Source organism: Elgaria multicarinata, chromosome 4 (genome assembly GCF_023053635.1).
Source record: "Elgaria multicarinata webbii isolate HBS135686 ecotype San Diego chromosome 4, rElgMul1.1.pri, whole genome shotgun sequence".
Classification (NCBI taxonomy): domain Eukaryota; kingdom Metazoa; phylum Chordata; class Lepidosauria; order Squamata; family Anguidae; genus Elgaria; species Elgaria multicarinata.
Window position 1 is genome coordinate 65,104,659 of NC_086174.1, and position 26,064 is coordinate 65,130,722.

Below are 26,064 nucleotides of genomic sequence, written 5' to 3' on the forward strand. Positions count from 1 at the left end.
AGGCAGTGGACATCATAATCTGAGCAGAAAAGAACTTTGGGTCTTTTGCAGTGGAACACATGGCCAGGACATCACCCATGCCACAAAGCAGCTGAGTACAGAGACTTTGGACCAGACAATGAGTGCTATAGCTACAAGGATCTTGCAGTGCTTCAAGTGGGGATCAGTCAAGTAATTTGCAAGTCTCAATAAACACCAGGTACAAAAGTTGCTGAAGTATCCCTCCCAAGTTTGACTCAATTAGTACTGGATTTTAACTGGATCGTGAAAACCCATTTATTTCAAGCTGCTTCTGGTTTAAGCATTGTGCTGAATTTGTGAGCTTTTATGATTTGTATTGCTGCTGACTTTAAATTGTTCTCCATTTAGTTGTTTAAATTATTTTTATATGAGTTTGATGCAGGATTGTGGAATGTTTAATATGGCACATTTTATTGAAATGGGATTTTGTAACTTTACGTTTTGTTTTTTCTATGTAAGCTGTCTTGGGATGAGTTTTACCCTGAAAGGCAACCCTAGAAACATTTAAAATAATACAGGAATTCTTGTGAGTACATGTGCCAGGAAGCAATGGCAAAAGCTCTTGGCAGACTGACTAAAGGAGGAGTGGGTACCTCTCCCCACCTACCCAATGTGTCACTTTAAACCCATCAGTCTCAGTAACCATGATCATTGGGTTTACCTAGGGAGGTTGTGGGCTCTCCCACACTAGAGGCATTCAGGAGGCAGCTGGACAACCATCTGTCAGGGATGCTTTAGGGTGGACTCCTGCACTGAGGAGGGTTTTGGACGATGGCCTTGTAGGCCCCTTCCAACTCTGCTCTTCTATGATTCTATCAGAGTTGCAATCTGGTGAAAGGATTTGATGTGTACCCATCCCCACTCCAGGGCATCACCATGGAGCTCCCTTATGGATTGAAATGAACTATTATGTCTGTCTTTTACAAAACAGAGGCTCAGGGCGAGTCAGAATTGAGGGTCAGGAACCCCACCGCAACAAGAGGGATTCCTAGACTTCAATGGACCATTCCTGTTGGTCAGGGGCATTGGACCAGCCTCATAGAGGATTCACATACTCTCGAATATTCTATGTAGTGGTAGGATCGCAGTACCTAAAAATGTCCAGTAAGAAGTAAGCAAACACTATAAAGGAGGCAGGATTTCCATGTGTGGGGCTCTCATAGAAGCTTTCCAGTTGTAATGGGTGCAAGAGAAACACTTAGCTGACAAGACTGTGTGTGTGCGTGAACATTTTACATTGGGTTTATATAGATTTAAACCTTGCATTGCATTTATATCACGTCTTCTCCCAAGAATGCAGGGCATTATGTGTTACTGAGGAAGAGGAGAATTCTGTTAGGGGTCCCTAGCCCCTTTTACAGAAAGGGGGGAGGGAATGATGATAGTGTAAAATCAATAATAGCCTCCCCCTCCCAAGAAATGGGATAAAGTGATATGGCTCAATTCAGCATTCAGTCGTAAGGTGAATTCTATTTCCCGCAGAGCACAAGTACTGTTTCTCCTTTCATTTTGCCCAAAGACCCCCTGGCCTCGAGGAAAATAAAAAGCATGGATGTCATGCTAGACTGGCTCTAAAATGTAGTTTGTTACATTAATTTAGACAGGGGGAATTCATCCTTGCTTTCTTTAAGCAGCCCTTCTGAGAGGGGAAATGATCTCCCTTCATATTCCTAAAATGTGTTTGGGATTGTATAAGTCTATAGGTCCCCAGAGAAGTATCTGCCTCAAGGATTATAGCTCATTCCTTAGGGGTGCTGTCTATCACATCAATGCTTTGCTAAATAGGACATTATTCAAAGCCTTGGTCAAGGACATGGGCAGAGTCACTAAACACAATGAGTGTCAGAGTTAGTAGATCCATTGAACTCAATGGGGCTGAAGTTAGTCATGACTCATGATGGATGCTGAGGTGAATGTTTTTCTTTTTCTTCTTCTTAAGCTGTAAGTTCTGTTTGAGTGGAGAGTGACTAACATTCAACATGACAGAGAAGAAGCAAAAGACCAACCTTACAAACCTCTTAGATGAAGTTGAGAAGGCCCACAAAGCTCAAATTCAGCTTTACACCTCTGGCCATCTAAACCATAACAAGCTGTTCAAGCCTCAAGAACGGGTAAAACGTAATTACTGGGAAAGTGCTAAAAAATCTGCTTTAAACCTCAGAAAAAGAGCCCAGTTCACAGCACCCAGTGAAGCATCCAGAAAGTCAAAGAATACTTTGAGTGACAATGGCACGCCAACTCCCACCCGGGCCAAATCTGCTTCTCATTCATGTCGTCAACCTCGGGCATCCAAGGCCAGTTCTACAGCTCCAATCAGTGCTTCACTCAGTGCTGAGGCTTTCAAAGTACAAAGCAAGGAAGCTCCTGAGGAGACAGAGGATGGGGTTGGCATCTTTCAAAAGCAACATATAAGGGAAGAGCTAGAAGTTCCAGAGATGAAGATGCTGAAATACAGGCCTTTCAAGAACAGCCGGCTTTGTGCCATGAAAGAGATTAAAGATGAATACCAATTCCTTCCTTCCTACTTGGCTGGCGTGACCAAAACAGACCAATTTCACAAGTTCATGCAATTTCAGAAAGATTTTATTGCCAAGCAGGATTTGCTGGAGAACGACTATATTGGGAGCAAGTCAGCAGAACAGCATGAAAGGAAATTGGCTCAGGTAAGTAAATGGGTAGAAGCAAATTATAAAGAGCCTTGCAGACACACTCCAAACACATGTAAACTTAAGAGTGGATAACTTTGAATGGATTCCCAAATGCCATTTCCTCAAATGCTGAATTAACTTTGCATGTACTTTTTATGAGCCCAGGGGATCTAGGTTGTCTGAAGATGTCCAAACTGCTATGCACTCTTGAGCTGCCACATTTTAGATAAGCCACAAAATTCTAGCTTGCTGAAGCCATCATGGCAATGGTGCCCATTGCAGATAAAGTCCACTTCACATACCCTAGTTACAGTCACCTCTCAGAAACAAAAGTCATAAAGTACAAAAGGAAATCTGGTTGTTGGAATTCATACACGCCTTTCACACAACTTTGAAGGAAGCAAATGTATGTATTGTTTCTAATATTCAGTGAAACATATTCTGAGAGCTTTTCAAAACATTTGTTTTGGATCTGGGCTGACATTTAACATCTTAGGACTTGGATGGGATATAATGTTTACATATTATAGCACTATGGCACACATAAAATATAGGTTTTTTGTGGCATATAAATGTAAAAATGTATTTGCAATTTAGATTGTTGCCTCTGACTGCTATTATTAACACAAGAATAAATTATGGAGAATTTGGGAAATTATTCAGTTATTCCCAGTTTGCATGATTTAGACAGGTTGTGGAACGTAGCTTTTCTTGGCTTGAATCTTGGACTCTCTAGGTGCATGGTTTTATTTTATTTAATTTGTTTGTTTGTTTAGAGTGTACACATTCTTGTCTATAGCATTTTCCATTTTATGTAAAATGGAAAATAATCTCTGGATTATACAGGAGGTTAGTTGTACAAATGTTCTCTCCAGGAACTTGCTTGACAAAAATGTCATTTCTGATTGGAATCATAGCTTTCACCACCTGGAAGAGTGCTGGTCTGGAAGTTCTTGGTATTGGACAACCTCAAATTCATTTCAAAAAAGATACTGTAGAGCTGGAAAGAGAGCAAAAAAAGGCAACTAAAATGATCAAGGGCCTGGAGCATATCCCCTATGAGGAAGAGTTATAACAGCAGGGATTGTTTAGCTTGGCAAAAAGGAGGGTAAGGGGAGATATGATAGTGGTGTACAAAATTATGTGGAGAATGTGGATAGGGAGACATTTTTCTCCCTCTCTCAAAATACTAGAACCCGGGGTCATCCCATGAAGCTGATTGGTGGGGAGGTTCAGGACAGATAAAAGGAAGTACTTCTTCATACAGTGCATAGTTGAACTATGGAACTGACTACCACAAGATGTAGTGATGGCCCCCAATCTGGATGGCTTTAAAAGAGAGTTAAATTTCTGGAAGAGAAGTCTATCAATGGCTACTAGTCCTGATAGCTGTGTGCTACCTTCAGTATCAGTGGCAGTAAGTGTATATATGCCAGGTGCTGGGGAGCATGGATGAGAGGATGGTGTTGCACCGTGTCCTGCTTGTGGGTTCTTGGTGGACACCTGGTTGGCCACTGTGTGCATAGAGTTTTGGACTAGATGGTGCCTTGGTCTCATCAAGCGTGGCTCTTCTTATGTACTTATGTTCATATTCTGGGTGCATGTAGCAATCAGGGCAATAAGATCTGAATAAACCCTATGAATGATTTTTTAAATTTCTTTTTAGGCACTCCGGAATATCTGCGACTGCAACCGTCCACATTTTTACCGGTTGCAAGCTGTTGGTGATGTGTTTGAAGATATCTGCAACAGCTCTTTGATATTTGGTGATATACTGAAGGAAGTGAAAGTATGTGTTGTTCCTAATGTCTAAAGCATTGTATCCTAAGGGTTCCCCAATGGCTCGCTTTGACACCAGGGTTGCCATTTAACTCTTTATTAGTCTTTGACCAATTGTTGCTGAATCACCAAAATAGTTACGGCTCTATATAGCACAGATGACTCTCCCTAACAACAATACTGAATGCAAAGGGGTGAGGACAAAAGTAATCCTTGGCAGAGTGTGATATTTTCCCATTCTCTTTCTACTTCTAGCTGTCTTGAGTGGCATTTTTCGGTAGAAAGGTGGGGTATAAATCAAATAAATAAATACATCCTGCAACCAGGCAAGACTAGTAGTAATCTGATCCTATAGAATGACTTTACTAGCTCCTCCATAAACAATGGCTGAAGCCATTGTAGATGGAGGCAGTTCTGTGTCTCAGAAAGAAGACAGAGTAATCTGGCTCTACTAAGATATCAGGCAAACCCTTACTCTTTTGTGAACTGCCCAGGGAGCTTTGGCTATTGGGCGGTATAAAAATGCAATAAACAAACAAACAAACATACAAATAGATCAAGTTGCTAGAGGATTTCTCCACTCTCTGGGATTCCTAGGGTGCACATATTGAAAAGGTCCGCAGGTCCGCATCACTGCCCCTTCCTCCAACATCATGTTACCTCCCTGTATCTGCCCCCAATGTCCATGTGTTGGGCAAGGATGTCAAGCTTATGTCTATGCACTTAAACATCCATGGGAATTGGAACTCTGACCATGCAGTACTCCAGCTCCCATGTATGTATGTAAGTATGTATGTATATGAACATAGGTTTCCTCTGTTCAGACATCCATGCCTAATCCGTAGCAATTGGGGGAAGCCATGCAATATGGGGGTGGTGGTAGGGCCAAACAGCACCCACTTCCCCTCAACATTAATGGCAGGGGCTCTGGTGTGAGGAGGGTAAGTAGGAAAGAGGGAGCATTGCTTGAGTTGAAGCAGGTTTCAGACCTGTTCCCAATCTGTTCTGGAAATGTCAGTTTTGTAATGAAATTTGCTAGGACTTATGTTTCGTGCAATAGTTTTATGATGTGTCAGAAAGGACTCCCCGCCCCCTTACAAATGAAAGATTTTTACAGATGACATTACAATCCTTTGACCAGGTTTGCACAACCGTGATGTGCTTAACAACCCATAGTAGCTTGTTAACCCCTCTTTTTTTAAAAGGAACTTTTCTTTTTCATTAGTGTAGTCACATGCTGGCTGGATTTCCCTAATTACCCTCACTGGCACAGCTTGTTGTATTGACTGAACACAGATGGCATGGCTTGTTTGAAGGAGCAGCAACCCTCCAATAATCCATGGGCTGCTGTTGGGTTATTTGATGATTGCTGCCTCTGCCCCAAACAAGCCATGCTGCGAGGGTAATTAGGGAAATTCAGTTGGCATGTGCATAGCAGGGAAAGAAGCTATCATGGCTTATTTCACCCACTGTGGCTGTGGGAACCAGCCCCAGGTAATGGGTAATTTACATGGCTCATATATACTTACAATCTCCAAAACAATTAAAATTGTTATGTTAGCATGGCTGGATGATGATGATGATGATGATAATGATGATGATGATGATGATGATTAGAAGCTAGTATTCATATTTTAAATCTTAGATCTTCCATGATACTGAAATTGTATTTTGCTTTAACTAGTTTTATTTAAAAATGTTTCTATATAATATAGATTTTTTAAAAATTGTTTTACTGTTTTATGCTTTAAGCTCCAATGGGAGCCTGTGTTCTTGAAAAGCAGATAAGAATTGGATTAAATAATAAATAACAACAATAAAATACTGATGGAATTGGAATTTGGTCAATTACCTTTAGGCTCTGGCATATTACTTTATTGAAGTATGTTCTGTAGAGTATATTCTATATTCCAGTTGCCTACACTAATGAAGAAGCAGCAAAAACAGGCTCCTTAAAAATATGAGTGGTTACTTTAAGTATTCCACAATTAAATGACAGAATTCTTTCAGTATTTTCCAATAAGCAACTAGGTTGATGTGTTAGTAATATGCAATATTTTTCTAAGTAAGACTATGCTTTTGTGCACATCTTAAAGAGAGTTCAGCCCATTGGACAAAGTTAGACCTGCTTTTAGAGACATGCATTGGATTGCACTGCATGTGGTTAATTTACCAATTAATTTAGTAAATTGCACAACCTTTAATTATTTGACAGCTCTAAAATTGTGTTAGGATGTTGTTAATTTAATCATGGTTTACCAGGTGCTTCTTATTGACTCAAGAGCATCTAACAGGAAATATTAAATGTATTTTAAAGGCCAGGAAGAGAGGAGTGAGACATCTCCCCCACTTCTGAATTCACAATCTGGGGAAAAAGAGCAGTAAAGGCAGTCTCTAAACTAAAACTGTATCACTGTTTTCTAACATTCTTTATGTGATTATATCTTGCAGAATGAGTATGAGCTCTACATAGTGATCATCCTGGATTCTCTACCTACAATGCAATATAGAGTATTATTATTTTTTGTATTCAGTCTACCTTGATGTTTAATTCTGGGAGAATCTTTGTTGATATGGGGGTCTTCCTTATGGTCTCATAAACAGGGTTGGCCCAAGACATTTTGCTGCCTGAAGTAAAGGACAAAATGGTTTCACCCCACCTCCACCCCATCCACATACTAGACCTGATCAGAACGGCAGTTGAATCTTATTTCAACACTGATGATGGGATAGTATTCTCCACTTCACCTGAGAGCAGCAGGCTAGCTCAGACGGTGTCAGACAGACTGCCTGGAACACACAGTTCTGACCACATAGGGGAATGGTCAGGGGGCTGCCACTTTTGCCCTCTCCACACCACCCAACACCTGCCGCCTGAAGCAACCGCCTCACTCTGCCTAATGGTAAGGCCAGCCCTGCTCATAAAACATGGATGAGCCTTATTACTGGGCATTCTTCTCATAACAAGAGTCCCTCATTTCAGACATCATGATAGTGAAGTATGTCTCTTATTTCTAATGTTTGGTCTGACATTCCTTTCTGTGTGAGCTGTTTTAGGCCTGCCCTACATTTGCAGCAGAATGAAGCTGTACAACATTGAAGGGGTAGAAATGGATGAACAAATCCTTCACCTGTAATCTGAAGTTGTACAGGGCACTCTGTGTCCTCACTCTGCTGCATGTTTTGTTCTAGCCTGTGCATTCTTGTGTTGTATTGTATATTGCGCTACATTTTTTATTTTGTCTTGAAAAATATTGCTCAACAATATCAAGAGGCAGCTGGACAACCATCTGTCAGGTATGCTTTAAGGTGGATTCTTGCATTGAGCGAGGGTTGGACTTGAGGGCCTTCTCAGTGGTGGCCCCCGACTGTGGAATGATCTCCCTGATGAGGCTCACCTGGTGCCAACATTGTTATCTTTTCAGTGCCAGGTCAAGACTTTTCTCTTCTCCCAGGCATTTTAACAGCATTTAACAATGTTAAGTTTGTTTTTAATGGACCCCAGAATTGTTGTTTTTAAATGGATACTGTTGTTTTTATACTGTTGTTTTTATGTTTTTGATGGTTTTTAAATTTTGTATACTTTTTAATGCTTACCATTTTTAACTGTTGTAAAACGCCCAGAGAGCTTCGGCTGTGGGGCGGTATATAAATGTAATAAATAATTAAATAAATAAATAGGCCCCTTCCAACTCTACTATTCTATGATTCTATGATCTAATAAGGCTAAGCTATTAATCACAAGAAAACAACTACAGAGTTTGTACTTCTTTTCCTCCAGACCTCCACACATACTGGTGAAAATTCAGAGCCTGTTTAAAAGTCCATGTTCATCATATCAAATGTGAGTGTGTGTGTCTGCACCAAATGTGTGACTGTGCCATCACAGCTCAGAAGAATACCACAATCAGAACTTTCATGTCATCTCCCATTACCTCAAACATAAGGCTTTTCAATGGAGTGAGTTCCAATATTCATTGTAGAGTCATTGTGCTGAGTAATCAAGTGAAGCACACACATATGGGAACTGGCCCTCAACCTGTCCATAGAATCATAGAGTTGGAAGGTACCACAGAGATCATCTACTCTAACCCCTTGCTCAATGCTACAGCATCCCTTACAGATGGCCATCAGGGGTGGTAAACTGTGGCCCTCCATAGATCATCCCTGACCATTGGGTAGACTGACTGGCATGATGGAGTCCACTAACAGCTCCATAAAAAATAATTTTACTCATTGCTCCCCATAGCAAACAGCAATTTCTGTCTGACATAAGCAGTTAATGAGAGATAAAATACACCACCATTTCTTGCAGTGTGTTTTATCACCATTTATGTCATGAGTTTTACACTGAAAGTATTAAGACTTGTCCATGAAGCTCCTTATGAATGTTACCAAAAGAGAAACTCCAGAGAAATTCTGTTCCTCCAGTGAGGAAGAGTAATATAAGTTAGTTTTGCTACAGGTCCTGTCCTTCCCTCTGGTTGGAATGTCCTAATGTACCATTTCTTTTTTGTATTGCAAAACAGTCCTTGCAAAATGAAGTAAAGGGCATGGAGAACAGGACAGTGATGACACATGAAATAGCAGAGAACAGGCATGACATTCAGGCTCTGGTGCAAAAATCCAAATTGGCCTTAGCAAGGAATGAAGAGTAAGTTGTGTAAGTGTGTGATGTTTATATATAACTTATACCATACATATGGAAACACTCATCCCTGAATGGGGTTAGGTAGTATTCTCAGGGATGACCTGATTCTCCAGACAAGGGGTCAGGATCTGGAAGTGCATTTTGTCAAGCAAAGTGACTGCTCACTAGAGATCTCCTGTTGCATGTTCTGCTATAATCAGCCTAGTGTGGCCTCTCAATAATACTATTAATGGAACAGAAACCAATGGCAAGAGGGGAGACAGAGAACTGGTGTTACTCCCTACTTTTGTTATTGGTATTATGCTGGAATGACTGTCTTCCATGGATCAAACTGGCTTATCTACACCAAGCAGGATATTCCACTATGAAAGTGGCATGAAAGCAGTATATAAAAGGCAGGAGCCACACTACTGCTTTATAGCGGTATTGAAGTGCACTCACAATTATTGGGGCCCATTGACACATACCATATACCGCTTTCATGCCACTTTCATAGTGCTATATCTTGCTTGGTATAGATGTGACAATGGGCCCCAACAGCTGTAAGTGCACTTCAGTACCACTATAAAGCAGTAGTGTAGCTCCTGCCTTTTATGTACTACGTAGTGGAATATCCTGCTTGGTGTAGATGAGCCCCATGTTACATTCTCAGCCATCATATAACCAGTCATATGGCCAGATCTACACCAAGCAAGATAAAACACTTTGAAAACGTTTTGAAAACTGTATGGCGTGTGTCATGGGCCCCAACAGTTGTCAAACTGTTATAAACTGTTTTAAAGCTGTAGTGTAGATCCTGCCACAGTATAAAAGAAATGCTCCTATTTTCTGCTATAGAATGCATGCGGCATTTTTATAATCCTGCACAGTTAGGCTGCTTAAGCCCTATTACATTCAGTGGGATTTAAATAGGCTGTGTTCAGAGCTCCAGCTGTCAGTGCAACCCTAAACTTATTTACTCTGAGTTGCACTACATTCCGTGGGACTTACATTTCCTAATAACTATGTTAGGAGGACTACAGCTTTCAGCTCTCATTAAGGATCCTGTAGCTCATCTGCCTCTCCACCCTCTGCATGAAAAGCAGAATGTGAACAAAGTCTGACACACTTTCTGTATGTTTGCAATATCCAGAAGGACTCCTGCCCTCAGCATTATATCAGCAGATTTTTAATACACGAATTTTGAATCCCTGCTGTGCATGTCTCAGTTGTCTGTATTCAAATCTCACGGGGCTGTTCTAAATCTAAAATGATTAAATTAATCAAGAGACTCAACTGGCATTCACAAATGTTCAGAGCTGTGCATTTGGCTTTACAAATTCTCACATATACCGTTTTTCTTCGATTCTAAGACACACTTTTCCCCCTAAATTAATAGCTCTAAAAATGGACTGCGTCTTAGAATCGATGGTGTCTTAGAATCGAAGCAATACGGTAAGAGGAAAAGAGGAAGCTCCTGCAGCAGCCTCGAGCCATGCGAGCGAGGAGCTGGTTGGGTAAGCGCCTGGTTTTTTGTTAGGCAAATTTATTCGTAAGCCCCATCGATTTCCATGGGACTTACTTGCGTGTCGTCGTCTCCTGGTGCAGAGACAAGTAAAGAGCGGGACTGGAGAGTTAGGTTTACTCTTTGTTTCAACGCCCCCCCTTCTTCCCGCGCAAACGGCAGTTTCTTCTCTCACAGAGGGAAAAAGAAAAGGACACAACCATTAGAAGAAAGCATGGGGGGGAGTATTTCTTTGATTCTAAGATGCCCTTTTCCCCCAAATTAACATCTCTAAAAATGGGGTGCGCCTTAGAATCGATGGCGTCTTTGAATCGAAGAAATACGGTAATACAAATGGGAAAGCATGTGTACATTGTTTTTTTTTTTTTTAAATTTTTATTCATTTTCAACACTATATAAACATAGATAAACATTACCAAAATATAACTGAAACAAAACACAATAAGAAAAAGAAAAACATCAAATATCTGCTGCATACATATTGAATGATTGTTGAGTACAAATATCAAAAACTATTACATATACCTTATCATACTACAACATCTTCGTTCTTAACATAAAAGTGCACCCCCCACCTCGGGATCATTCTTGAGTCCAAAATCTAATCGTTTCTTCTGCTGGTGGTTTCCCACTTCCCTTAGTAAACACAAACACTAGGAACTGTTTCCAAATTCCTTCGAACTCATTTATTTTAGTTACGCCTTTTCTCCACTTAATATTACATGTCAGTTTATCATTAATGGCTATGTCCCATACTTCTTTGTACCATTCCTCAATAGTATATTCCCCTTGGACCTTCCAGTTCCTAGCTACCATCAGTCGTGCTGCAACCAACAAATTCGATATCAGCTCTATAGTTCCTTTTCCACACTTTATATCTTCAAATAGTGACAGCAATGCTATTTTTGGTGTTTGTTCTATTTTCATTCCCACTATTTCTTCAATTTCTGAGAACACCATCTTCCATAATCTTTGTACATATTTGCATTGCCACCACATATGTAAATACGTTCCTTTTTCCCCACAACCTCTCCAACAATTTGCTGAATGTTGATCACTTATCTTATTCAATCTAACCGGGGTTAGGTACCACCTCCATAGGATTTTAAAATAATTCTCCTTTATTCTTACTGATAAACTTCTCAACACTCTTTGTTTCCATAGTCCCTCCCAGCTCTGTCGCCCTATTTGTATCTTCAAATCTGATTCCCAAACCATTTTCTCTGTATTCTCTCTAAACTCCTTCTCTAACAATATTTTATATATTTCACTCATTAATCCTTTTGAAACTATACTCCCTCCTTTCCCTTCCTCCTTACTTACTACTAATTCTTCAAACCTCGTCATCTTTCTGCACATTCTATTATCTTTAATCCACTTTTTATTCCATTGCTCTAATTGACCATATTCTAGCCAAGATAGCTTCTTCTCCTTTAACAAATTTTCCATATCCTCTCTTGTTTTAATATCTCTTACCCAATCCTTTAATCTTATTTTATTTTTCTCTTTTAATATTTTACATAATCTACCCTTTAGATCCTCTGGGAAATTCTTTAACATTATTATCGGTGCTAAGGGAGAGTTGCTCGGAAGCAGCTTCCCTTTAAATTTACTCCAAATTTCCCATTGAGTCCTCAGGAGTGGATTATCTATACTTCCAACCCACTTTCTTCCTCCGTCTTTAAAAAAAACATTCTCCAAATTCATCTCTACCTTATTTATGGTTTTTTCTTCCATCCAATATAAATCTCCTACTCCCATAATTGCTTCTACAACATGTCTTAATCTATTTGCTACGTAGTATAATTTTATGTTTGGGAGACCCATTCCCCCCTTTTTTTGGCTTAGGTACCAATTATTTTTATTCACTCTTGCTCTCTTTTCTCCATTACAATATTTATTAATAATATTTTGCCAACTTTTTATCTCGGTTTCTGATATTTTTATAGGTAACATTCTAAATACAAAATTAATTTTAGCTAATATCTTCATTTTTATTAAGGCTATTCTTCCGAACCAAGATAAATTTAATCTTTTATATTTCTCCAATTTCTCTAATACCTCTTTCTTTAACCTCGTTAAATTTTCCTTTTCAAGATTCTCTAAATTTTTTGTAATTTTAATTCCCAAATATTTAATCTCATTCTTAACTTTCAATTCCATTCCCTTAAATTCCCAATCCTTTTCTTCCTTCTTGGTATAGTTAAACAGCATCATCTCTGATTTAGACCAATTTATTTTTAACCCTGTAATTTCCTCAAATTCCCTCAACTGATATTTAATTCTTTCTAACTTTCTTAATGGATTCTTAATGGTCAATAAAGTGTCATCCGCAAACATGTTTAACTTTATTTCCCTTACCTCTCCAATTCCTTCTAACTCTTCATCCTCCCTTAGTGCCTTCGCCAAAACTTCCATAACCATTACAAACAGGACCGGCGAGAGCGGACATCCTTGTCTTGTTCCTCTGGCTAGTCGTATCTTTTCAGTAAGTCCGTCATTTACCACCACTACCGCCGTATTTTGGGAATATAGCTGTTCTATTACATTTTTAAATTTATTTCCAAATCCCAATTTATCTATAATACTCTTTAGTGCCTGCCAGCTCACACAATCAAAAGCTTTAAAAATATCTAATGCCATAATACCTGCCTTAATATTTGCTTTTTTTATTACATTTATTACATTTAAAACTCTACCCACTAAATTATGCATATGCCTTCCTACCACAAACCCACATTGATCTGCTCCTATATATTCTGCCAAAAATTTATTTAGCCGTTTGGCCATAATAGATGTAAAAATTTTAGCATCCTGATTTATTAAAGAAATAGGTCTATAAGAATCGGGATTAGTCAAATCTTTATCTGGTTTTGGGATCAGAATTATCACTGAATGTTCCCATGATTCAGGTATCTTCTCTCCTGATAATATCCTATTATAAAGTTCCATTAATTTTGGAACTAAACAGTCTTTGAAGACCTTATAATATTCTGGACCCAAACCATCTGCTCCCGGTGATTTACCAACTTTTAACTTATCAATAACCTCTTCAACTTCTCTTTGAGTTATTACTGACTCCATTAACTCCTTATATTCTAATTTTATTCCCTTCTTTATAAACCTTCCAATATACTCCTCCACCTTTTCTTGTTGACTTTCTTTACCCTCATACAATTCCTGATAGAATTCCTGAAAATTTTTTATTTTAGCTTTCATTGCATGACAATAATTCCCTCGGCTATCTTTCAACGTTTCTATCCCATTCCTCCCTTTTCCTTTTTGTGTGAGCTTGGCAAGCAACCTCGAGTTCTTATCACTGTTTTCAAAATATTCCCTTTTCATATACATTAAATTCTTTTGAATCTCTTCTATATTTAAATTTTCTAATTGTTTCTTCTTAGCTTGTATTTCCACTAATTTATATTTATCTTTAACTCGCCAATATCTTTCCTCCAAGTTTTTAATTTCTATCTCTAACTTTTCCTGTTCTGCACGTTGTTGTCTTTTTAAACTACATGTTTCTCTAATACAGATTCCTCTTGCTACAGCCTTCATGGTGTCCCAAATGACTGACCCAGCTGTTCCTCCTTTTTCATTAATTTCCCATGACTCCGACAGTTCCTTCCGAATTTTATCTACTATTTTATTATATTTCAATATCTTTGTATTCAGCTTCCATCTATATGCCTCTTTATAATCTTTCTTAACTGTAAATTCTAGACTTAACAAGGCATGATCAGTTACTTTTATTACCCCCATTTCCATTTTACAAATCCTCGTTGCAAAATCTTTTGAAACAAATATATAATCTATCCTGGAGTATGTATGATGAACTGGGGAAAAGTATGAAAATCCAGGCCTATTCCCGTTAAGTAAACGCCACGAATCTAAATAATCATTTTCTTTTACTAATTTATTCAATATAGTCATATTGTTCCTCTTTTCAGCATTAGTGGGATTTGACCTGTCCCGTTTATTATCCATAACCATATTAAAATCCCCAGCTAATATAGCATACCCCTCCTTAAATTCTTCTATTTCTTTAAACAACTTTATAAAAAACTCTCTATGCCTCTCATTTGGGGCATAAACATTAATCAAAGTATAGACCTTTCCCTCAATTTTACCTTTTAACATAAGATATCTGCCCTTATCATCCTTTTTTACTTCTTCTAATATAAACCCACTTTTTTTTGAAATCAAAGTGGCCACTCCATTTTTTTTCGATGTCCCTAATGACTTTTCATAATAGGCTAACCACTTTAATTTTATCATATTCGAATTCTCGGAGCCTTGGTGTGTCTCTTGGACCATTATAATATCTGATCCCTCTTTATTAAGCATTTGTTCTATTCTCTTCCTTTTCACGACTGCCCCCAAACCTTTAACATTGAGTGTTGATACCTTTATCTTTTTATCCATAATCACCCTTTTGAAATCTCTTCCGATCCCTTGTGCTCAGCAGTTCAAACTTGCTTACATAAAAAAACAAACTCCATACATAAAACCCCCACCCTCCTACCCCAATCCCTCCTCTCCTACCTTCCCCCCCTCCCCACCCCCCCACTCTAATCCCCCCCATATCCCCGTGAGTCTAGTACTCCAGCCATCTACTTTAAAGGGGGGGGGGAGGCAGTGCTGCGCCTGGCCGGCAGGTTTCTATATTAGCATTTCTATTTGCAATTATCTCCAAACATAATTAACAATTCTCTTACTCTCCAGATGTCCCAGCCTCATTCCCTCCCCCACCCACTCCAGCCCCATTTGCTTCCCCATCCAGACCCAGCCTCTTCAGCAATTCTTTACCTTGATCCAATGAGGTTACTCTGTGTTCCCTCCTCCCATATGTAAATCTTAAGAAAACCGGGTAACCCCATGCGTATGGAATTTTGTTCTGCATTAACATTCCAGTTATTGGTTTAATACTCCGTCTCCAATTTAATGTATGTTGAGAAAGATCATTATAAATTTGCACTGCTTTGCCTTTATATTGTAACTGGGTCAAAGATCTCAATTCTTTCATGATTTGCTCTTTTTTATAATAGTTACCAAATTTCACCAAAATATCTCTAGTCCCTTTGTAGTTTTGCCCCCCCACGCGGTGGACTCGGTCCAGATCCGATCCATCTATTGGTATGTCAGGCATCAGCTCTTTGAACCAGTTCAGAATGATTTCTCTAAGATCTTCTCCTTGTATCCGCTTCAGCTGCTTTATTCGAATTGAAGATCTACGAGATTGGTCTTCCAAGGCGATCAGACGTAATTCCCATTCCTTAAATTGAATATTTGTTGATTTTTCAAAAGCCTCTTGCTTCTTCTGGTCCAATTCCGCTTTTGCCTCTATCTCTTTGATCTTATCCGAGTTTTCTGCGGTCTTATCCGAAAGAACACGCATTTGTTGTCTAAATTCATTCATTTGCAGATCCATTTTTTTAAAAATGATGATATTATTCTCTACAATAACTGCCTTAATTTCTGCTAGGGAGGGAAAGTTGCTGTCCATTGCTTTTCCCCCTTCAGCCATATTCTTTTCTTTATTTGGTACTGTATCCAAAGAAACTGGGTCTATAACTTCGTCTTCCTGGTCTGTTCCAGGGGCTGTATCTTCCAGGTGGGAGAGGTGGGTTAAATTATGATTTGAAGGTTTCTTTTTTTGTATATTCAACTTTTCCCACTTCTTAATCTTTTTTTTAATGTTGGACATAGGACCCTTCTGAGTAGGGCATAAATCTTAGAGCCCCCACTTCCTTAGCAACTTTTACTGGCTTCTCTTCTATGTGCCAAACACACCACCTTCTTCCCGAGGGGGAGGAAATATATTCAGTTCACAACAGCATTCACTAGAGGGGATCAGATCCAATCATTCACAGTTTCTCAAAATCCCACATCTCCCTCACAGAATGCTGTTTCTTCCCCTTCACCCCCCCCTTCTCGGCACACCGCAAACAGCTTCCACTTTCCACTTTACAAAGATTACAGCAAACAACTTCAAAGCCAGTATTTCAATCTTTCCAACTTAAGATAAAGGATGAGAAGTGAGGATCGCTGTAAATCAGATCAACGTCTAACAAGCATAAGTTCTTTCTTTTCAAACTGCGACATCAATCATGTTACTTTACTTTCGGTTTTGCCTCTGCAGTTTATAAAGACATTCCGTCAAGCTCACCTCATCCCATCGGCTCTTCTCAACACTTTCCAGCTCCGATAGCTTTTATAATCATTTCCTGTCGTTTGCTCAAAGATTTATGCCCATTAAAAAATAGATAATTGCTTTTTCCGGCAACGCCGCTCAGAGCCTCAGAAGAAACCTGCCACCGCCATGGCTGCCAAGCTCCGCCCCCCCATGTGTACATTGTTAATTAACCCCAGATACGGGTCTCTGCAGCTAGTGGAGCTGAATAAGACAAACCTGTTTGATGTGTAATTATCTAATATCACTCATTACAAAATCAAAATCTGGAGAGTCCATGCATGGAGTGCATATTTTATTTTGTTCTATTCTTTGTTAGTGTTCATTCATTCATTCATTTGTTTAGATTTTCTATTTTTTTTAATCTTGCCTTATATGGCCTATGTCAAGCACTGAAGGTGGTTCATGATATAAACCAGCCACTGGATAATAATGAAGAAATGGCCAGATAAGTTGGGATGTATTTAATTGTTTATTTTTTGTTGAGAAAGGGTTATCAGTAGAATCTGATGGCCATCTGAGTGGTTGCTATCTTGAATTCATCCAGGCATTTATTCATTTCATTTCTATACCAGCCAATAGGTAGATAAGGGAACACGCAGTGAGGCCTGAGTGCAGATTTTGGCCCACTTTGCATTTCTAGTAATCCCTATATAAAGGCACTCATTAGGATCAGCTCCTCCATTTTTGCTTGTCTCTGACATATATTGTTCATGGCTGCAAAACACTGCTGCTATTGCTGGACTGGAATTAATAAGATCTTTCCTTCTTACACATTTTAGACTCAGACATGAGTTAGAAATTGAGCTGTGGGTGAGCCAGTCTGACTCAAAAATGGCAGGTGAGTCATAGCATTGCTTGGAATAATGGTGTTGGGATGTGATACGTTGTATGGATAATTCTAAACTGGGCTGTAGGCCTACACACTATTAGGCTACTGAGACAGAGATTTATTTATTCATTACATTTATATCGTCTTTTTTCCTCCAAGTAACCCAAGGTGATCTATAATCCTCCTCTCCATTTTATCCTCACACCAACAACCCTATGAAGTCGGCTGGGCTGAGGGTCTGTGACTGGCCCAAAGTCACCCAGTGAGCTTCCATGGCCGAGTGGAACCCAGATCTCCTGACTCTCAGTCTACCCTCTAATCACTACACCATTCCACTGACTGCCTTTGATGGCAAGCTATTTCACTCCTGATTTCTTCTCAAAGACACCTTAAACCCTGCTGGTTACAGCTTTTGGTTAAGCAACAAGGTTTAAAGTTTTGCTAAACCCTGCTTACTCACTAACCACAGTCAGACCATCTGCAGCAGGGTTAATGGCTCTAACCATGGCTGAAAGTGTTCTGTGTGACAGCACAGCTTGTTGTTAGTGCTAACCCCAGAGAACCACAGTTTCACTAACTGCAGACCCTAAAGTGCTAGGGAGTTAACCATATTTTGCTTTTGCCTGTGGATATTACAGCTGCAAAAACAACACTCCCTTCCAAGTGACTATCACTTCTTTGCACTTGCAGAAAAAGACCATGAGCGGGCGGGAAAATCAGAGACTCCTCCTCTTTCCAGTGTTGAGCAGCTTACATCCCTGAGGTGTCAAATTATCATGAAATGGGAGGAGATTAAAGCAATGGAAAAAGAAATTAAAGATACCATGACCTTTGCTGGCATTGTAAATATCAGAGAGAAAACGGTTAAAGAATTAGAGGTAAGACTGAAGGCAGATGGGGGAGCATAGTCTTCTTCCATTCAGTTGGAGGCGTTATGTCCTGGTTTTATTTTTTGGAATCATTTAAAATTGAACACAGTGCATGTTATACATTTTGTATTTATGTTATGCTTTGTAAGCTGCTTCAAGTGCATCGCTGGGAAGTAGGGTAGAAATGGGGGGAAAACAGCAGGAACAACAACTTGGGTGATTGCTTAGAAATAAGATGCTTAATGTTTATGGCATCAGAGTTTGAAATGCAATTGGCCTCTTTCAGACATAACAATAAACTACGGTTTGTTTTTATAAGGAAGAGCCTAGGTGACCCTCAGGCCCACGTGTTCCCTTCTCCCTGTTCCTTCAGCATGATCATGAAGAGCAGATCTGAAGCTTTCCATTTTTAGTGAGCCAGAGTTACATGTTATGTCTGCTTAACTAAATAGCCTGAGACCAGGCTATTTAGTTAAGATAGTTAAGATAGTTTAGTTTAGATTAGATAGGCTAATCTTTCAGGTAAGATCTTTGGGAGAAACTCTTCTTTTAATACCATCACTCTGGGGGTACATTTGTTGGCTATGAAAGAAAGGGCCTTCTTGGTGGCCACTCCCAGGCTGTGGGACTCTCTGCTGAGGAGGCCAGGTTTGCTTCCTCTGTATTGTACTTCTACTGCCAGGGAAAGACCATTTTATTCAAGCAGGCATTTGGCATGTAAGCTGTTCTATTGGGTTTGATGCTGTTTTTATTTTGTTATTGCAGTGTTTTCATTGTGTTTTAAGGTTTTGTTATTGTTCTAATTGGGTGTTCTTTGTGAGTGAAAGCAGACTTTTCTTGGTAGAAAAGTGAGGTCCAAATAAAATAAATAAACTATCATGTACAGAAACGTAACTATGGTTTGTTTGAAACAAGCCAATTCCAAACTGTGGTTTATGAAGCTGGCTTCTTTCCCTCAGAATCATTTTTCAGAACTTGATCTGGATGAGTGTGCTGATCCCAAGACAACACAGAAGGCTTATATATAGGCAAGCTCAGTGAAATAAGGGAGCATGGGAAAAGACTATTGTTAAATTATATTGTTATATCAGTGCTGGGCATCTGGGTGAAGTGGCAACCATAGCCCTTTAGCAGCCACTAAAAGTCCTCCCCCTAAAAATATAGAGACCAGGCTGACCTATATGAGACATTGGCCACAGCTAGACCTACGGTTTATCCTGGGATCATCCAGGGTTCGCCCCTGCCTGAGTACTGGATCCCCTGTGTGTCACCTAGATGAACAGGTTTGACCCCTGGATGATCCAGGGATAAACCTTAGGTCTAGCTATGGCCATTGTCTTTTCCCGTATAGGCCACCCCAATCTCTACATTTTGAGAGGAAAGTCTTGCTTACCTCAGCCTACTGAGGTTTATTTGGCTATGGTGAAGAGGCAGGCTTATCATGTGGCAATGGCATGATTTCCCCATTGAGAAAAGGCAGGCTTTTAGTGTGGAGGGTTTCCATTGACAGCTTAAGACTCTTTTTGTTTTTGCTGAGCTGTTACCCTGACTGCTGGAGTGGCCAGCTACCCCTGGTTATTTTAATGAGATTTTATTGATAACATTTCATTATCATTTTTTATCTTGTAAAAAGCTTTGGTGGGTTTAAAACAACAACAACACTGAAAAGCAATATAGAAACTCTCTGAAATATATGAATGAATAAATAAAATAAAATAAAAATGGCATACACTTCAGCAGCTACAAAATGGCATCCAGGGATGCTGCATTGATTACAGCCAAGTTTAATGATGAACTCCTCTCAGCTTAATTAAATGTTGGATCAGCCACTGAGAACATTATTGGAGAATACTTATGTCTGTGTGTGTGTGTGTGTGTGTGTGTGTGAGAGAGAGAGAGAGAGAGAGAGAGAGAAGATTAGCATTTGTTAGAGTTCTAAGCGGATTGATAATGTAGACTGCATCTTGTCATGTTTCCTTACCTTTTAAAACTTCACCACAACACTATATGTCGAAAATGCTAATGGCAACTCAGATAGAGCTAAGCAAACACCCCCAAAAGGTTTTTTTAAAAAAAGAGTTGAGGGAACTATGGGTAGAACTCAACTAAAGTCTTATTTACAGTAGACCCATTGAAATGAATGGGACTAATGTTGGACATATGCCCTATTCATTTCAATGGGTCTACTGTAAGTAGGTCTTTCATTGAATTCTACTCCATGGGAAAGCCCAGAAGAGCTCTGAAGACTTGGAAAAAGAAGCTTCTGATAGCCTCTGTGTGTGTGTGTGTGTGTGTGTGTGTGTGTGTGTGTGTGTGTGTGCGCACACACACACACACGCTTTTGTGTATGCATCACTATTGCAAATGTGGCACTGTTCTTTTGCTCTTGGACACTCCCTAATTCTACAGAATCAAGCCTTGACTCATCAGAAGATACAGTAAGACATTTCAGTTCTCTATTTTTGCAGGGTGAAGCATCAAAACTCCAGGCATCTAACAAGTTTCTAAAAAAACAAATAAGGGTAAGTTTACTAAGGAGGGCCTTTGGAGAGGACCAAAGTCACCTTTAAATCATGATCATGATCGCTTGTGAGCTTGATCCAGAGACTATTGAGAGAAGGACCAGATCTACACCAAGCAGGACAAAACACTTTTAAAGTGGATTGAAAACGATATATGGCTCCAACAGTTGTCAATACCATTATAAACCGCATTAAAGCAGTAGTGTAGATCCTGCACAAGTCTCTGTGGATAGTAGCAGCAGGGCAGTCATCTATGCTGATTCGGAAGTAATACTATATACCATCATGGGATCGGGGCACCTGAAATTGGACTGGGCGGAAGCATATTGTGAATCCCTTTCTACAGAATCGGCCATCAATATAGGTTACTCAAGGCTGACCCTGTGAGCTGGTTCCTGGACATCTACAAATGTCCAATTTAGAGGATCCATGGAACTGCCCCCCCCCCCGGGTTAGTTGGATGTACTTTGGTTATCATCCTCTTGTTGCATTCTTGAAGCAGAGAAGCAAGAGAACCACAATTTCCATGCTTGTTAGGGTTCAGGGATGGTGCCCCACCTGCTCACAGCAGCATCCAGTTCTGAATCATGAGGCTTAGGGCTGCCAAGAGTAATCTCTGCCACTCCTTCATTGGGGAAAGTGATAGCTGAGAGGGTCCTTGGAGGGCAAGTTCAAACAGGCCCATTATGAACCAGACTGGAACTCCAGAGGGCCCTGGGCCATAGGCTTGCAGGGGAGGAGGATGACCCATGAAATTGTGTCCAAGCCTCCTTGTGGATACAATGTTGCCACATTGCTAATCTTGCTATGAAGTGGTTGAATTTTTTTAAAAAAATGTAATGAAAGAGAATTCGTTAGTGTATCCCCCTTAATTAGCATTGTCTTCAACAGTGGCTGTCACTCGGATCAATTCATTAACATGTTTACTTTCCCTTGTAATGTAGAGCTTACTTGGGCCCCTATCATGAATGATCTAGAGCTATGTATTGGCAAGTGTGCTTTTCACTAGGGATCTACTCTCAGTGCTACTGACCCTTTGTGGGGAGGATTGTTTAGGGTAATCTGTGAGCTATGGGAGTGGGATGGGCAGCAAGGTCAATTGGTGCCTTCAAACTCTGTGCTTCTAAGAACCCAATAAGAGTTAACTGTGACTCTAATGTTTATGCAGTCTGAAATGTGGCTAAGATTGTGAGCTGGAAAGTCCTCAGATGAAATCTCACTTTTGTCACAAACGCAATAGATGATCTCGGACAAGTTTCTGACCCGGTTGCATGTTTGTGGCTGGAGAAATAAGCCATGGTGACTTATTTTCCCTACTGCATGTCTCAGATGTATGGCGGAGGGATTATCATAATTACCCTCAGCAATGTGGCTTGTCAGGGCATGAGAACCTGGCCAGGGTGGCTTGTTGCTGTGGGTAGCAAGCCACTCAGAACCCATGGGCTGTTGTAGGCTTCTGGGTGGCTTGTTACCCATGGCAACAAGCCACCTTGGACTGGTTCGCATGACATGACAAGCTGCACCAAGAATAATTATGCTAATTGCTCCAGCACGCAGCTGGCATGTGCTGGTTGGTTGACAAGCCAGTGTGGCTTATTAACCAATGAGATCTCTCCCTCACTTAGCCCCCACCTTCCCAAATTTGCAATTCCAGGATAATAACACTGGGCCTGCCCTTGCAGGGATGTGCAACTATTTCTGAGATAATGGAGGTGAAGTACTTTGTGCATTTGAAGTACACTACCTAAATGTTTTTAAGCAAAGGGAATAGACTCTTAGGTCTCTCTAATTTTGTGTTTTGTAGGACGTTGAACACAATATCACAACTGCATTAATGAGGCAGAAGCTTAGTGCAGACTGCCAGGGGTGAGTCCAAATGTTCTAAAACCAGAATTTGCCAAGGGCCAGACTGGGCCGTGGCATCTGTCCCAAGTGTGAAGACTTGGCTATGGAATGCATGTAGTCACCATGGTTAAAGCCATGGTTTAAGGTGTCTTCTGAACACAACCTGGCATTCTAGCTTAACCAGTGTGGTTAAAGCCATGGTTTAAGGTGTCTTCTGAACGGGGCCAGTGTGATGAGAAGCAAAGATGATTGTGAAGCACCACTGTTTGACTGAATCTGTACTACTGATGCCTTTTAGAAAGACTTTATTTTGCCATCTGCCCTCCACCTTTGCATTATTCACCCAAAGAGTAACTCTGTCTCTATAGCAGAGGGTGTGAGGGCTTTTGATCAAGTGTTAAAAACCTCTGACAATTAGGGATTGCTCGTCATCAAAAGAAGGTTTGTAGCAGGATCTCTCATTTATCCTTTTGCTAGTGTTTTTGATTGCTCAGGCAGTGGATAGGATTTTGGATGGGAGAAGCTAAGCAAATGCTGTTGTGTGGCACTGCGAAAAGAGAAGCCAAATTTGCCCAGCCCTAGTGATGTCAGAGAAAGGCAACTTAGAAGAACAGCATTCCTGCTTGTATTCCTGAGAGAAAAATAGAAATAATTGTTTCAGAAGTAAAAAATCCAGCCGTTTTATTTTAAAATCATTAAAATACGGTCATCCTAGAGGTTATTAGAAATAAAATATTAAGGCAATTAGCAGCAGATAATACTCAAATACAAGGTTAATTAGTCTCATTTATAGGCTGTTAATTATTAAAAGTAATTAGCCCTGAGACAGTTAAAGAAATGCCCTCACTAATATTTTTTAATGTGTTAAACTTTTAAGACTATTTCAATTTTGCTCCCAGTAAAGTGCATATTTAAATTCTTTTTAAATTCTACAGTGCCTTGGGGATATTTGCATAATAAGACAGTTTATAAATGAGGGAGCTCCCAAATTTTGCCCTCCCTTTATTACAGTTCTCATTTCAGAAGCTGGCATAACTCTTCTCCATTATAGATTAGGGACTTTGAAAGACTGGGAGGAGCAAGAGAATCAAAGTTTGTCTTGGGGGCATCATTGAAGGAGGTTCTCTAATTGTGTGAAGTCAGAACTGTATCAATTTTTTTTTTTTTTGCCCTTGGTGCTCATGAGCTTATTTAAATGGCATTAATTATCAGAAAGGCACAGATTAATAATTCAACTACTCAGTCCCCAAGTAGCAACATCTCAAGTGCCATGATGTTATCCACTCAACCGAAGGCAAAATATGTGGCTCATGTCTATATGCTGAACATCTGTCTCCACCATTTCCTAAGAAGTAACTGATAGTTCATCATTCCTCTCCCCTAGCTTATTGACTGCTAAATATATGTGGAATGGCGAGGTGATGGAAGACTAGATTATTGCTTTTCCACAACGTCTGAGGTTACTCTAAGAAAATGGAGAAAAAATGGTTGGGATGTTTGTCTGTGACAAATAATTTCAGCAATAGGCTTGACTGATGATAATACTATTGTTGTTTTTATCTCTAGGTGTTTGTGGGGGTTTGTGAAGGACTTCCTGACACTTGATGGGAAAGAAGACCCTTTTGAACACCTAGAAGGATCATTTTCTTCTCTTTTAAACCTTTAATCTTTGCATTTTTAAGAAGGGAACACCACTGTGGAAAATGAATGATGTGAGATCTTAGAGATTCTGTATTGTATGCTATTTGAACCACCCTAGAAAGATGTCTCAATTTTTTAACATACATGACAAGGTATCATGACTCTATAGAATATTTCTGTTATTGTAGAAGGAGGCCTAATGATTGCTAGTTGTGACAGAAGGCATGGCTAGATGGGGCGATATCCTGGGGATCATCGCTGAATCATCCCTGTGGGTCCACATGATGCACAGGGGATCCTGAGGGCAGGGAGGGATGATCCCTCCCCTTCCCTGGGATATTGCCCTACACTTCTATTCTGGTTTTTCCCATAGTCTCAGGATGATCCCAAGACCACAAGAGGTGTGGGCCTCCATCCCGGTTTTGGACCAGCTCCTCATGAGTAACCGTGAGGAGCCGGGAACTAGGCACAGCACACGGAGCTCCTCAGTAGCTCTGTGCCCATTGGAGGTGGGGAAATGGGATTTTTTTAAATACTCCCCCACCTTTTTGCAGGAGCACTTGAGCGCTCATCTTCAAAAAAGAAAAGAAAAAAAAGGTGGGCACGACAACCTCCATCCTCCTGGGACATGCGTGCTGCATGTAGACTGAGTGGGAGGATCTCATGATCTCATGAGATCCTCCCCCTCCACCCCCCTGGTCTAGACATGCCCAGAGATTCTCCACCATGTTTGAAATTATTTTTTGCCATCCTGGGCACCGTGTTGCAATAAATATCTGAAATGTTTAATTACCTGTCTTAGTCCAAGATGTTAAAAGGATCAGTAGTTTGAACATATTTCTAGTAGCTAAATATGAACCATTTTCTACTTAAGACCATAAGAATCTTCCAAACTTCTCACTGTAGCAATAAGAGGGGAAAACATTTGCTTTGTAAGGATTTTTGTTTGTTTCTTTTGGTAAAACTTGATTTTGGATTTATTCCTTAGGTTGCCATTAAATATTACATATGAAATGTATTGATGTACCCATTGACTGTGTAATTAAGATCTCCCTCTGGCCTATCTTCTTCCAATATCTATTTCCAGTTTCTCGGAATTAATTTTGAGTGTGCTGGTCTTCATTAGAACAAGACCAAAAGCTCTTGATTTGTTTGTTGCATGTTTTGTGTCCAGAACTAGTGTACGGTTATGTTTATGCAATAATTGTGGTACTTTGCTTTTTTAGAAATCTAACAATGCAGAGAACCAGTGTATTATTTCATGTAATATAAATCCCAGCACATATCATCCCAAAGCATGAGGTCTTCTTTGGGATCCACCAGCAAAAGGAATAGTTGATATCTGGATAGCTAGCTACTACCGACAGAGTGCTTTGTCCTGTTGTAGGATTCAGGGGTTCAGTAACTCCTTTTGGAGCAAGTCATCTAAGAGATTGAAGTTGATGTGAGTTATTCCTTTTTCAGACATACCTCTCATGTACCTGTTTGTTTTCTGTTAGTTTCTGCTTGTGGGGCTGCCCTTCCAATGTGTTCTATTAGTTTATTTACCTGGTGATACC

General features: G+C 39.9%; 1 protein-coding gene across 1 annotated transcript; it reads left to right on the top strand.

Moving 5' to 3' along the window:
- Nucleotides 1–2,000: 2,000 nt before the first annotated feature.
- C4H6orf118 (chromosome 4 C6orf118 homolog) lies at nt 2,001–24,694 on the top strand. The gene is made up of 9 exons (XM_063125674.1): nt 2,001–2,684; nt 4,336–4,458; nt 6,900–6,959; nt 8,978–9,102; nt 17,579–17,637; nt 18,319–18,506; nt 20,966–21,019; nt 22,824–22,885; nt 24,431–24,694. The coding sequence occupies exons 1-9, from the start codon at nt 2,001–2,003 to the stop codon at nt 24,528–24,530; spliced, it is 1,455 nt and encodes a 484-aa protein (XP_062981744.1). The 3' UTR covers nt 24,531–24,694.
- Nucleotides 24,695–26,064: the final 1,370 nt, after the last annotated feature.